Source organism: Vollenhovia emeryi, unplaced genomic scaffold, assembly GCF_000949405.1.
Source record: "Vollenhovia emeryi isolate VEMERY1.0 unplaced genomic scaffold, V.emery_V1.0 DF939131.1, whole genome shotgun sequence".
NCBI classification, from domain to species: Eukaryota; Metazoa; Arthropoda; class Insecta; order Hymenoptera; family Formicidae; genus Vollenhovia; species Vollenhovia emeryi.
This window is the reverse complement of record NW_011967235.1, coordinates 1,862,692-1,877,686: the sequence shown is the minus strand read 5'-3', so window position 1 is coordinate 1,877,686 and position 14,995 is coordinate 1,862,692. Positions and strand designations below refer to the sequence as shown.

The 14,995-nt window shown below is 46.8% G+C and overlaps 1 protein-coding gene across 2 annotated transcripts in view; it reads left to right on the top strand.

Moving 5' to 3' along the window:
• The window catches only part of LOC105568156 (sestrin homolog), a 193,659-nt gene that overhangs the window by 140,069 nt on the left and 38,595 nt on the right, over nucleotides 1–14,995 (top strand). Inside the window, exon 1 of one of the 2 annotated variants that reach the window (XM_012023586.1) lies at nucleotides 1,473–2,089. The exons of the other annotated variant lie outside the window; for it this stretch is intronic. Within the exon in view, the coding sequence (XP_011878976.1) occupies nucleotides 2,057–2,089 (33 nt within the window). The 5' untranslated portion in view covers nucleotides 1,473–2,056. Of the gene's footprint in view, nucleotides 1–1,472; nucleotides 2,090–14,995 lie in introns of those variants that run through there. 2 annotated transcript variants of the gene reach the window in all.

Genomic DNA, 14,995 nt, shown 5'->3' with positions numbered 1-14,995 from the left:
TTATCGCAGCATTGTCGAAATTGTCCCGTAGCCGATTTTATCGTTGCATAAATTATTGATAGATCCAGCGAGTTTTTTTTAGCGCGCACGTCAACTCATTTTTATGTCAGGTTTTTCGTAAACGGTACGATTTGCCGGGACTCTTTCTAACGCGGCTGCAGTGACGTTCGGGAAATCGTACGGGCGACTTATCGGGCGAGAAAGTGTCGTCCCTCGTATCTCGACCCTTAAATCGGTACGTAGCCGTACACGTCATTGGTGATTATACGTTTAATCGTATGACGAAATTATAGTTATCGCTCGCAGCAGTACCCTCCACCCCCCCCCCCTCTCTCTCTTTCTCTTTTTCTCTTTCTCGTCATTGTCGTTGTTACGAGCTCGCTTTGTGCCGATAACCAGATGCAACTGATATATTTAGCGCGGTTAGTACCACTGTTGCTAGGGCATCAGCTGATCAGGCCGGCCGCCTGCGTGCAGGGGTGTATCTGCCGACCGCGCATCTACGGGCGGAATGTATGTACATACATAAGCGTTTTGTAAGTTTAGATTCCTCGCGGAGAGATTGTTGCTCTAAGGAGATGCAGACTCCGAAAGTTTGATCACGAGTCTCTCGGTAAGGTGAGGCGGAAGCCCCCAAAACGCGGTTATTTAAGACTCGATGACGCAATCGACGGAAGAAATTGCTCATTTCGTGCGTAGTCGACGCGAGGAAGAAGGTGGAGAAGGTCGGGATATAAAATGGAAACGAAATCATTTATCGCCACGCTGTAATCTCAGATGATAAATGTCATTCGAAGTTGCCGAGGTTCAATTGATCTCTTCCTAATTTTGCCTCGGGAGAACGAGCGAACGAGCGAGCGAAAAAAGGGAGAGAAAGAGAACTAGGAAAGAGCGGCCGAAGCCAACGGCACACGGTGCAATTTTCCCTACTGGATTGCTCGCGGGAGCCAATAGGGACGCAGAGTTTGAGATCTGGTGACGCGAGGCCGAATCCCGATTGGCTGTCGCGAGCAATCCGGTGGGGAAAAAAAATAGTATCGTGTGCCGTTGACTTCGGTAAATTTCAAGCAGCATTCATCGGGGCGTCCCGGTGCATATTAATTAAAGAGAAAGCGGCAAGGGGGGACGTCGAGGCGTCGTAAGAAACGTGAGGGGGACAGTGTTTTTTTTTCTCTCACATAATCTGCCGTGAGGTCGCCCCGAAAAAAAACAAAACGTGTGACCCCGTCTTTCGACGGCAGATCGACGGGGGACTCGCGGGCTCGCGTTTACAGCCCTGCCGCCGACCAATGGCAGCCGCGCAAAACCGGCGTGCGTTTCCCCCACCATCCCCACCCCGCGTGCGTCGAGCCGCGATCTGCCGTCCTCGCGTTTCTCCCCCTCCCTCCCGCGCCGGCCGCCCCCCGGCCCTCCCGGCCCTCCCGGCCCTCCCGGCGCGACGCCCGGCAGCCGGCCAGATGATCGCGGCCGCCGCTCGGCATCGCTCGGTGGCGTCAGTTCAGTTAGCAACCGGTTCTCGTCCGTACTGGATCGTCTCGCGCTCGCGCCCGCAACGCTCTCACCCGCGTAACCCGATTCTCTCGCGTCCTCTCCCCGAGACCGGTCCCGGGGTCCTCGTGTCTCGGTCTCGCTCCCGCTCGCTCGCTCGCTCGCGCGCCCGTTACACTTGTCTCTCCGAGAGTTTCCGGGAGAAGCCCAGGGCCGCCCGCTTTGTGATATATTATGACTGGTCGTAGCCGCGCTACGTTACGCCTCGCACACGGTACCTGCAGTGACAACCGACGGACGTGTCGCGCCGCGGCCGGCCCGCCGAGTCGCCGGTGATAATTGTTCGCTCTCGACTGCGCCGGGGCCTCTCTCGGTGTCCGCCGCGGCGACTCGCCCGGGCGGAAGGATAGATAGGGAGCCGCCGATCGTAGGAAACGCGCTCGTTAGTACCGGGGGTGTGCCCGCGTGGCGATTGCCTTCTCGCCGGTGCGTCGATCGAAAGGCCTTCAAGATTCCCATCGCCGGCGAGGACGAGCCGCAGCCGGCGGCGGCAGATACGACCGCCACTATGGGCAGCATTGGTCACATCGGGCCGAATGACGTAAGTCTTTCTTCCGATTTCTTCCTCTTTCGCCTCTTCCCTTCGCTCTCCTCCCCGCGCGTCTTTTTCGAGGGAGGGAACTTTCCGCTCGGTGCGCGAGGTCGGGCAACGACGTATCGACCCGGCGCGCGGCCGCTGTGTGTCACCTGGCGGACGAGCGAGAGCGTCCGTCGCGCGACGACAGCTCGCCGCGGGCCTCGTCCGCGTCCAACTCCGAAAATCGGAGCGAGCCACGCTCACGCGTCCCGAGCGCGCCGCGCGGAGAGCTCGCGCGGTCGCAACAAGTGGAAAGTTCCCGGCGCGCGGCGGCAGGACCGTCCCTTTTTCCGAGTCCGCCGAGATTTCGAGGCTCCTCGGGAACTTTCCGCGCGGGCGAGCCGTATCGCTTTGTCACCCGCTGATAAACGCGTTTCCACGCGGCGACGACAAAGCCCCCGCGTTTCGCGAGTTTCGCGCGCACGCGTTACCGCAAATATTTGCACAGAACGGTTTATGTACGCGCCGATACGCGTATCTGTAATTGTCGCGAGTGCCTTTGAAACTAGGATAAACGCGCGCGGGCGTGATAAAACTATTGCCCGTCTTACAAAAGACGCCACGCCGTTTCGTCATGCGGCCGAATCACCGATCTTGCCCCCTCGCGGTGTAGTCCACGGCGTTTCCGTAGAGGGAGAACCTTCAAAAAAAAAAAGGTCTTGCCCCTCGCGCCGGTTTACGACGCCGGTTGATCGGCGTTAATCGCCCCCGCTCGTAATCGACCTCGTTACTCCTCTCTCTGTTTCGAGGATCTTTACCCCCCTGTCGCCGCTCTCGCTCGTTCTCGCTCTTGGACTCTTGACGGCGGCGCGTCGGAATTCGATAAATATCAATGCCTCACGTGCGTACATACATTTAAATCTAAACGAGACAGCGAATACCGGAGATGCCGCCCCGCGAACGCTACTTTCCGGCTGGAAATGAGCGATAAAAATTCCCGCGTGACATTAATTCCGGTATAAATCTCGTTCCGGGGTGATTCTTCCTCGGGGTGAGATACGGTCGTTTCTCTCCTCCGGTCAGAGAAGAGAGAGGAGAGAGAGAGAGAGAGAGATCGACAGGAGTATCGTTGACGCGCGCCCGACACGTCTCGTCTTTCTCCTCGCACGTGCGCGCACGCAGTCGAAAAGTTACCGAGACCTCAACTCGCGGCTCATCGGCAAAAATAGAGTACAATAACGTGACGGAGGAGGCCGGCCGGCCGGCCGGCGCGAGCGCGAGAGAAAAAAAAGAGGCCACGTTGACGACAGACAGAGACGCCAGGCCCGGGGTCGCGTGATCTCGTTCAGCGTCGCCGGATGGTCGGCGGGCCTCGGAATTTATGGTGGCTCCTGCATAAACCGACGAAAAGTAGAAATAGAAATTTAGGTAGATGCAGTTTTATCTATCAGTACGTGATATTTCGAACCTCGACGCCGACGAGATAAAAGAAAGAGGAAACATGTTAAATGATAACTCGTCGAAACACTGGTCGATATTTGTTACCAGCTCTATAACGGCAAACCTTATATCTCGACGAAACGATCATCTTTCCATTTGCAGTCGTAATAAATCCGAATACGGCTTACCTTTTGTATCTTTCTTATGTATTGCGTTGCGAGGGAGTTTTAACTTTTGACTGTTATATTTGAATTATTTTCTTTTATTTCGTTTTCTTCGTAGACACTGAGGACGGTCTAAAGGAAGACCGAAACGTTTGTAATTTTTATGTTTTAAGAACTAAACTTTTACTATTGCGACGCTAACACCTAGTCAAGGCTTTCAGCCCTTTTATCCATTGGTTTTTAAACATGTTAAAGTTGTACTTTTTAACGTCCCAGTAAACGCCAAGTAACAGTTACATATTATAATTTCTTACTCTGCAAGATAAGTGTAACATAACATCCATGTTATATTACATTTACATTAAGTAGGAAATTATAATGTCGATGCAACTATTACTTGGTGTTTACTGGGCCGATCGCTCGCAAAAGCACTTCGAAGGTTAATATAATTTTACTATTTTATGGAAAAAGTAGATCTTAACGGGAAACGGGATAAACGTAATAAATGTCACAAGGATTCAAATGCGCTATTTAATATGAGATTTCAGTTGTTTACTGCCCATCGTGATCGTCCTCTTTCAGTCTCGGTATGTTAAATTGAGATTTCTCGCTCTCTCTTTATGGCGTTCACCATTTGGCGAATTATGTGAACATGTCGGGTGATAACTCTCGATGACAGTATTGTATTTAAGGCGTCGAACATATTTGTCTCTATAGTCTCACTGAGGGTGACCCGAAAATGGGTCGAAACGTTAGTAGATTGATTAATAAATTCAATAAAAAGTTTCACATTGGATATTTCCGTACGAATACCTGCGTTTGGGGGGCTCGCATTGACCCTCTTCCCCCCCCCATCAAATTAATATATAAGGTCACCGACCTCTGCGAGCAGGTAGTGATTAGACAAGCCAAGAGATACAATGCTTCGAGGAAACTTGACAGCTCTTTGAGACTTGACAATATCACATATTTTTAAATGTCCATATACAGTCTAGCATATCAATGCATTTGATATGCTAGATTGTATATGCAGTAATGCATCGAGTGATGTACGCGTTTGTTTTACTCGCTCTCCCCTCCCTTTTCCTCCGCGTTCCTCTCGCATTCTCTCTCTCTCTCTTGCCCGCCTCACCTGATTAATCGCCCGCCGATCTCGCGGCGAGATAACCGCGTCTTCGCGCGGACCGTCCTCTTGCTTTCCTAGAAACGCCTGGTTTCCTCTTATTTAACGGGACCGATCTTCGACGCGCGGAGCAGTCGGTTTCGCGATTTCGCCGGCGGGAGGTCGAATGTGAAATTGAATAGCGATACGCGGACATTTTTTTTTCTCTCTGCTGCGAGCGATTAATTTCGTTCTTGCGTAATATGCGATAATTGTTCGAAGAAGCGGCGGACGGCGTGTGCCAAGTGCTGTCGTCGGAACTTGGCGTGTGTTAGGGGAAGAGCGATCGCCGCGACGGTGAGTGGGGGATACAGTCTTACGATTTCCTGAAAAACATGAGATTCCTACCGTTGCCACATATTTACACACGTGTCTCTCTCTTTGTTAATTAAGTCAAATTTGTGGCGTTAAATTTGACCTGTAATCGTCAATTTAGTTAAACAATGGAGTTTAAAGGAAACATAATAGAGACTGAACAAAAGATGTGGGTTGTTTTTAACTACAATTCGTGTTAAAATAATAAATTTTATCACACACGAAAATTATAACGATTGAGCAAATTTAACGCTACAAATTTAACAACACACCTCTGTTTCGAGATCCAAAATAGTCCCCGGTTCCAATGCACGACTCTCATAACGTTTCTTACAACGTGCCTCGCGCGAAGCGTAGTCGATAACGATATAAGCGCAGGTACACAGGGAGAATATTTGCACGCTGTGCCCCAATAAAGTTCAAATGCCTCTCTTTCCTTTTTCTCCCCGTCTCGCTCGCTCGCCAACCTCGATAATTCCAGTCCACTGGGCAAATGGTACGCGGACACGATTAATTTGTACAAGATTAATTTTGCCCGAATGAGAAAGCGTCTCGCCTCGCGCTCGTATCGTCGCGGTGTTAAATCGTCGTTCGATTTTCGCTCCGCCACGTGCCGCGGCTGATAAGCAGTCGCGACGATTTTGGTAATCAGGTGACAAGTCAGGTATCGTCTAATTTAATCTCGCGCTCGCGTAATAGCCGTATTTTTTCTCGCGAGCTTTGAACTCCGACTTATAATAAAAGAAATCGACAGCCCCCTTCGATACCAGCGATTACGTAACTTGCGAAACTGAAAAACACGCGAACCTAACGTCTGTTCCCCTCAACGTGTAGAGGATAGTCCCCTAGTATGAGACGGGCTCCTAATATAGGATAGTGGGGTTTCCGTTAAATTAATAGGCACCATCGGTCGATTCCACCATAAATTTATTGCCCTTCGAGCGAAATCTGTTTGGTGGAGAATTCATTCTCTTCTCTATTATTTTCTCCATATACGTAATTTCCCGAGGTCCCGCGATCGTCGCGCGCGTACAAATCTTCCGCCGGTTGTTTTGCACGGCCGCTTTGTCGTCGGTCCCGCGTGCGATGATTAAATTATTGGCGTGCGTAAGAATAGTCCCGCTAGTTTACGGCTATTAAATTAGCGCTCGTTCGGAGCTACGGATTTAAACTGTTTTCTACGAGTCCCTAAGATTCCTCGTAAACAAAGTCGGCGTGAATATTCATCCTTGTCTATTTTTACGGCCGCCGTCAGGCACGCCGCGAAAATTGCGAGCCGCTATTGCGCGGCTTTCGGAAAGCAGCTGTGTTTTCGCATAACTTGCCCCTCCGTAGGAGTGAACAGGCGAGACAGTATTTTCGATGTAGTATTCTCGATCTTGCGTCAGCTTCATCTCTCTTTCGTCAACCCGAGTCACAACATCGAATTAACAAGCGTGCCCGTCCCTGAGCGCGCGTCCCACAATAGAACGTTCGTGGCTCGATCACGTGCGATCATTTTTAATCGTAAAATTCTTCGAATCCACGACGAACATAACGATCCTCTCCGAGGGGAGACCGGCTCGAACTAGTTTCACTAAAAAAAAAATCCAAATTGTTTTCAGTGAAATTAACTTCATTGAAATTTATTACAAAGCCTGCTCACCATGTTATTTTTTCGCCTAAGGGGGATGCTGGAGTGGTTTGATTTACCGACAGAGTCGCGTACAGTTTTTGCGTTTGTAAATCTTATTGTTGACTTTTATATACCTACAAAATAATACCAGAGCGGTGTGTGGACTGCACAGTAGAACATTTCCATATAAAAAACATGGAGGTTTGAAGTCTAATTCGTATCGTATTATGTCTTTGAAATTTTTGATTATCCCGTCGGAGTTCAGCCGTCACTCCAGCCTCCCCTTATAAATTCCTGTATCTTGAAGATTGAGATAAAAAAATCGACGAAATGTGAACACAGTAAAAAGATACCTGTTTGATTTATCTGTAAATGCACGAGATAAATTCTATAAATTGATGAGATAGGGGAGAAAAGAATGTGATGTATATATAATTCACGAGTTAACGGTTTTAATTTCTCGAATTTCGGACGCTTTCTTCAGGACGCGTCTCTAGATACGCGCTTGAAACGCCTCTCGTGAAAAGGCGGCGCTATTGAGGTCCACCTTTTTCGATCCCATCTCGACACATTTCGTTCTCTCCCTCGTCCGATCGAAGACAGGCGGACAGTAAGAAAGCGGGGAGGGACCCAAGATTTACTCGCCGCTGATGTAACACGTCCAGCGCGTTTCGATCGTCCGCACTTTTCGCGCACTGTCGTCTTTATTAACGCATAAAGCGAAACTCTCGATTCAAGGTGCTCGACTCGTCGTCGTTTGCCCAGAAGATACGGCTGCGATGCGGCATTGTCGTCGATTCAGCTCGTTAGTTTCGTGCTAATTATGTAACCGCCCGGTCTCTTCAATGTCCCTTTCTATCGATGCAGATTAATTTCAATCCCTGTTCAGCCGAGCTTTCTCATCTCTTTCCAATTCCTGAAACTAGAAACAGGTAACAAGTGAGTTGAACCGAGATCAAAGGTAATCCACACGGTAGAAACGGGCATAAGTGACGTCGATACGACCAGCCCTCGCAAAAGCCCTATTACAAAAAGGGGGGGGGAAGGAAAAATAACCCGACTACTTAGCTCCCTAACGACTGTGCGCAGCCTCGCCATTACGGACAACCGACGTGTGTCGTTTACCTTCGCACTTCTAACGATTCCCTTCGCTTGCCAGTCGCGCGATCGAACGGTCGCCGGTTTAATTTTTCCGAAGAAATTGGAAGTGCGCGCACGTCCGGCGTATTTCCGCGGTCCGCCTTTTCCGCCGGCGGAGGGCGGAATTAAGCGGCCGCCCTCGCGCGCGATATCAAGACGCGGCTCTCGTCTATTTTTATCGCGCGTTCGATTTCCCTCCCCTCGCCCCCCCCCCCTCCTACGCTTTCTCCGATTCCGGCGCTCTCTTCCTCTCCTCCGCCGTGTCCTTCGACACGCGTCTGACGAGTATCACGTCTGTCAGCGGCGGCTCCCATTCTCTCGCCGGGATACCAGAGAACCTAGGGGGTAACCACTAGCTAAAATGTTGTCCCTCCGATCCACACGATTTCGTCTAATTGCAAGTAATTTTCTTATATGCACGTTTAAAAATATGTAACGTTGTTAAACCTCAAAGAGCTGTGAGACTTCCTCAAAATATATCTTTCTTATTTTACTAAGAAGTGCTTGCTTGTAATTTCAGTTAAGATTGTAGTATTCGGTCGCGTGTTTCCTTGCTTCCCACTTTTTCTCCCACTAGTCTAACCGTGGTCTTAACGAAAAGTAATTTGGTATTTGTATTTTTTTGTTTATTGTCCTAAATTTGCGCGCAAAGGTGTATCAACGTTTCAACTCGCTGTTGTCCCAACAGCAACTGCTTCAGTCTTATTATGAAAAGAATACGCGCTTATAGGTGTGAACTACAAGGGGTTGGTCACCGAGGTATTCTTTGTACGAGGGCTAGATAATTCATCGGCAATCCAAATCTTGAGTAATCCAATATATTTGGGGTAATTTTACATATTCTAAGGTAATCTTATGTAATATGAGATAGTATTGGATTATCTGGATTAATTTGAGGTAGTATTAGGCAATCTTGAGTAATCTGAGGTAATTTAAGGGTGATTTTCGTTCACTATAACCGCCAGTGACCAACCCCTCGGTGAACTATATTTGGATATTCACTGAAAGAAGTACATTTCTTTTACGTAGTAAAACAGTAACTTTTTAAGGCTCTATGTATCAAACATTAATTAAAAGAACGCAATGTAGGGGGCAATAAGAGCCAGACGCTAGATGTTAGATGCGGGTATAACAAATTTATATTATTTAAGGTAAGCGACTGGTGCTAGGATTCACCTACGTTATCCACATATCTTATTGTTCGTGAAATATGATATTTGTCTCCGCTTTATACATCAAATTTTATATTTTTTATATTACTTTTTATAATTTGTAAGGTTTTATGTTATACATTAATTTTACTATATTACGTCTTGCACAATATTTCATACAATTATGTCTTAATCTTTGAATTTTATATTTACAATCGCAAAGACACGTAATATAATTTTGTAACTCCGAATGTTTAATTTTAGAATTGTGCTTGAAAAGGACCAGGGGTCGAAACGTCGCACAGTACACCTTGTAATTTTATTAAATATATTAAATAATAGCCAGAAAGGGTCGATTAAACGTATCCATTGTTATATTATTTATTTGAAAATCAACAATGTCAAACGTTTCGACCAACTCACGTGGTCCTTTTCAACGACGATCGAAAGTGAAAAAGGTGAAAAAACCCATCGTGTCAACATATTATTGTGTGTTATGACGGCCGCTACTAGAATACGATATGATGTCGCATCATAAAAAGAGAGAACTTAGCAATTACCAACTGCACATCTATCATCGTGCACGCGATTTTTTCCTCCCTCTCACACAGTTATAGAAGTCCAACGGTGGAGCTCGCAACGCAATACAATTTTTTTAGAGAATGAAAACAAGCCGAGAGAATGTTGAAATTAATGTTTATTGTCTAACGAGTGAAGAAACTTGAAAATTAAGACGAAACGATTACACGGGGATTTTGTAAGGATTTCATAATAATTTCGGAGACACTGTTCCACGATTACATCAAGTGGTCACCCCCTTGGAATGAACGCGGCTCTCGAGAGAATCTTCCCTCTTTTTCTCCCTTCTCTCAACCCGCCGCTTCTGTCTCCGTCGAAGATATGCGCGTATACACGGCAGCATCCTCCTGAAATTCCCTTTCCCGCGTCGCGCGGGGCTCGAAAGACCTCGATTGTCAACGCGGGGTTGGTGGTCGATGCTCCCGCTTGAGGAACGAAACAATCTCACCGTTGACGGAGCATCGTCGGACGTCGCGCATTCCTCTTTGTCCCCCTGAACGCTTTTGTCTAATGCGTTTTACGCCTCGCGCGTAATGGAACCTTTCGCGCTGTTACTCACAAGGCGAGGGGGGAGGGCAAACTTGTGCACGTTTTCCGCCGAGTTTTACACATTCGGGGAGACTTGTGTTTCTTAATCTACGCATATTCCTCCGCTCGTCCTTGGAAGACCCTCCCTTAAGGCGGAAATAAACGACGCTCTCGCCCTGCCGCCGCTCCTTTTCTCCTTTCTCCTCCTCTCCTCTTTCTCTCGTCCCCTTTCTTCCAGTCCTCTCGACGTCGTAAAATTGTTTTCCAGGCGTTGGAACCGGTTTTGGAGATGCGAGTTCTGGTTTCCAGCGTTGTTTATGTCCGGTCATAGGCCGCCTTCGCTCTCCTTCGTGTAGCCTCCACCCCCTTCCTCTCCCCGAACAGATTCGTCCCTACTTCCCCCTTCTTTCTTTTCCCTTCTTGCCGTCACAACTGCGACGTAAAAGACCTATGCTGAATGAAAGACGAGGGTTCCTTCCTCGAACGCGAACGGCTCAAAACCGGGTGCGAGTTTTCGTTCCCCCCTTTTTTTTTTTCGACTGGTGGGCGAACTCGTCGCGATAAATTTTGCTATCACCGCGATAAAGTCCCGTTTATCGATCGCGTGGACCAACGTCCGCGTCGGCGGTTCGCGCGAGAAATTTGGGGATACGCCGCGAACGGGGAGGAACCACGGCGTGTACGAAACGCGTTGAATAAATTTGGTAGTATTAATAGAAATTCGCGGCTGTTATTAGGAGTCGAGTTAACGGTACTCCGTATAAACAGATTGGGAAGAATTCGAGGTAGCGGACGCAGAAGGCCCCCCGTCCGACTCTGGCGCTTTCTTACGTCCCGGAGAAACTCCCAATGCGTCGCACGCACACGCGCGGGCGCATCGCGCGTTACATTTATACTTGTTATCGAGTTAAATTAACTCGCGGCACAACGCGAAATTAAGCCCCGCGGAGCGAATCGTTACGTAATACTGCGACGGGCGCAGATAAATGCGAGACTTATCGACGCTTCGATTGCACGCGTGTTTTTTTTTACTATCTACGGTCGCCCGAAATCCGGATGGGAGTCTCTGCCGATTTTGTCCCGCGGAGTTTTTGCGCGAATGCCATTTTGTTCGCGATTACGTAACAATCGGTTACTCGAACGCGTGGTCTCGACTCGTCGCAATTTCGCGGCTAAATCGGCACTGCTCGCGCGCTTCCCGCTTCTGGACGAGGAGACGAGATTCTTTGTGTGCCTCGGCCTCGAATCGGCCAGTGGGACACAGATGTCTCGAAGCGCGACGAGGACGGCGCGAGAGAACGGCGAGCACGGGAGAGAGAAGCGTCTGGCTGTCACGTGGCAGACCGGCAATCGATACGATGACGTCGACCTCGACGGCGACCAATGAGGCGTCCGCCCCCGCTGCCTTGACTATAACAGTGCCATTTACTGATAAGAAAGGGGCATCGAACTCGCGAAGTTTCCTTTGTTCGCGACCTCGCTCCTCCCCTCCGTCGCCCCCTCCTTTTCCCGGCCCTCCAGTCTCCAGTTCTCGTGCCTTCCAGCTGAGTTTATTTTTTCACCCTCCTCGGCTTCCGCCTCTTTCTTTTTTATCCTTGTCCCAGAGAAGTTCTGCCCTTAATTCTTAATGACGAATTCTTTCTCTTTCTCTCTCTCTTTTTTTTAACAAGTACAGGCTCCTCTTATTTTCGATTGAATTACGAAACTGGAGATCTTAGTTCGGATACTTTAGCTTGAAGAATATATCACGAAAGAGTGATTTGGACACGAGGTTAGGGATCACCCTGTACATTCGCGGTATCTTTCTTCGCGTTGAGATACGTTCCTCGAGACGACAGCTATGGCGTCCAGCCGTTTCACGAAAGAGACAGGGGGAGAGAGTAGGGAGTTATTCAGCTCTGAAAATCGACCGGCCAAATCGCTCGAATTAAATTATCGGATTTTATCCGAACGACCTTGAGAGTCCGCGCCCGATATCGGTAAGATACGTCCCCGAAGCACAGATCACTCGCGTGACTCGGCTCAACAATGGAGAGAGAAAGATGTCCGCTTCCTGCTGATTAATTTGTTTGCTCGTGTCGTTGGGTAATTCGCAAACTGTACTGGGGCATTATTATCATATTTATTTGTGTGGCATCGGCTATGTATCGGCGTGTTCTCATCCATTTCAAGCGTGCACGTGTGCGTAATGAGAATCTTTTATTTATATCAATGTAAATTCGAAAGCAAAGCCTTATCTCGCTTTCTGTTTTATCTCTATGCGACTAACTTTAGGAGATTAAAGTAGGAAAAAAAGACTACTTCAAATAATGTTGTGTTATTCATGTAATAATATATTATACAATAATTTTATAATTAATATATTTTTTATTTTGATATAACACAGCGACGTATCGCGGGGATAAAGAAACAACGTCTATTCCAGACGCTATCCCTTTGTCCTCCTGTAGTGCACGGTCGTTCCGATGGCTTCTCTTCCGAAATAATAGATGGTAAACGAGTAATAGGTTCTGGACTGGTTCCAGTATTCGAAATTGCGATTAAAAACTTGGGCACGACCCAGGTCGGAGGTTTAAGTGGCCGAAAGAGAGGAATTGTGTCGATAATAATCTGCCAATCGGCATTCGTCGGGCGTAATACGGCGCACAGAGACAGAATTTGGGCGTCCTTGGGAGTTGTAAACGGCGAACACGTGTAGCCGAGACGCACCTTAGATTATTCAGTCGCGCTGGATGGCGTTTACACGGTCGAGCTAATCTGTACGATCTCCGGGCAGTGGCGTAGCTACCGCGAAGCGAAAGACCCGGACGATTGAGCGGCACCTCCTTGCCTCCGATTTTCAAACGAGACAAGTATTTTCCCGAGTGTTATCTAGATGTGCGTTAATCGTCGAAATTAGATGAACGAGTGCATTATTCTGGCGCGCGCGTTTATCTCGCAGAACCTTGCGGCAAGGACCTTTGCTCTTATTTATTGGACGTTATCTAAAACGAAGCGTCATCGTATAACGATTTTAATATATTAGTAATGAGTAAACTAAAAACACAAGTTCGTCCTTTTGTCAAATACCAAGGAATAAGGCCAATAATATGAGCGATTAGTTGTCAATTAAACATTTTAAATATTCAGTTATGAAAGTTAAAGCAACTTGAGGGGATGCTGGAGTGACGGCTGAACCCCGATGCATAGTTTGACAATTTCAAAGACATAGTGCGATACGAATTAGACTTCAAACCTCAATGTTTTTTTATATGAAAATGTTCTACTGCGCAGTCCACACACCGCTCTGGTATTATTTTGTACATAAAAGCCAATAATAAGATTTACAAACGCAAAAACTGTATGAGACTGTCGGTAAATCAAATCGCTCCAACATCCTCTTAAATTACAATATTTAGCATTATACAATTTTTCTTCGGCTCGGTTACCTAACTTATAACGATGACATGAATGGTAATGCATTTCTTGTATCTGTGAGTTGCTAATGACCTACGGACGTTTCGACTATACTTCTAGCGAATTCGGTTGCCTCAACTAGTGCGCGCTGAGTGCACACTAGGGTTTGTTTACAATCAATTCTTATATTAAAGTCTCGTCTTAGATATCTCTTCACTGAGAAAAATGTCCGATTAAATATAATCGGATAATCCAATTACATGATAACAAACGGATATGTCCGATTAAATTGTATATCCGATGAAAAATTTGATCGGTTTTTCAATCAAATTTCATCGGTAATTGCATTTCATCGGATAAATTTCATCGGATATATCCATAATTTAATCGGAAAAAGTAGTCGGAAAAATTAACCATCGAACATACTATTTAATTGGTTTATCCGATGAAAATTTTTCTCAGTGTTGAAATATTTCTTAGCCAGTGAAATGATCTGTAAAGCATCTGCTGCACGGATAATTTTTTTAGTTAACACTTTTTCAACGTGTATTTAACGAAGTTAAATATAAGAATTACCTGTAAACAAGCCTTAGCGTGTACTCACACTGAGAAAAATGTCCGATTAAATATAATCGGATAATCCAATTACATGATAACAAACGGATATATCCGATTAAATTGTATATCCGATGAAAAATTTGATCGGTTTTTCAATCAAATTTCATCGGTAATTGCATTTCATCGGATAAATTTCATCGGATATATCCATAATTTAATCGGAAAACGTAATCGGAAAAATTAACCATCGGACATACTATTTAATTGGTTTATCCGATGAAAATTTTTCTCAGTGCAGTGCGCACTAGTGCAAGCAACCGAATTCGCTATTAGTCTTCAGCGTGTTTTAGTCCCTATAACGATGTATCACTAGTGTTGTGTTTGTAACATGATTTTTTAAGAACACAGCTGTGACAACGCGCGTGAAGAGTGAAATATTATTTTCACGATACTTGTAATATATGAGCGAGGCTACTTGTCCAAGTATGATATATTAGGATTAGGATTCATATATTAGGAAAATATTAAGTTGAGACACGTTTGTGAGGATGAAAAAAAGTGTTCGTTCGATTTGTTCGATCTCCCTCGGGACAATGATTCCCCCCGCGAGGGATAACGACTCGAATCTACGCCACTGTGGGATATATAGCGCCCTTCGTTGGGCCTTGGGCCAACGGAATTCCTAGTCTCGAGCAAGAGCTCGAACAAGTCTGAGCGAATTGTGACAGAGAAATCACTTTCGTGTGCGTACGTGCGTGCGCGCGCGCGCGTGTTTGTGTTTGTGTGAGACGATTCTCAAATTGACTGCTCGAGCACTCTTGCGTCAGTCTTTTACCATAAGACACTCCATAAAATTAGGCACTAGCATAAATGAAACTACTA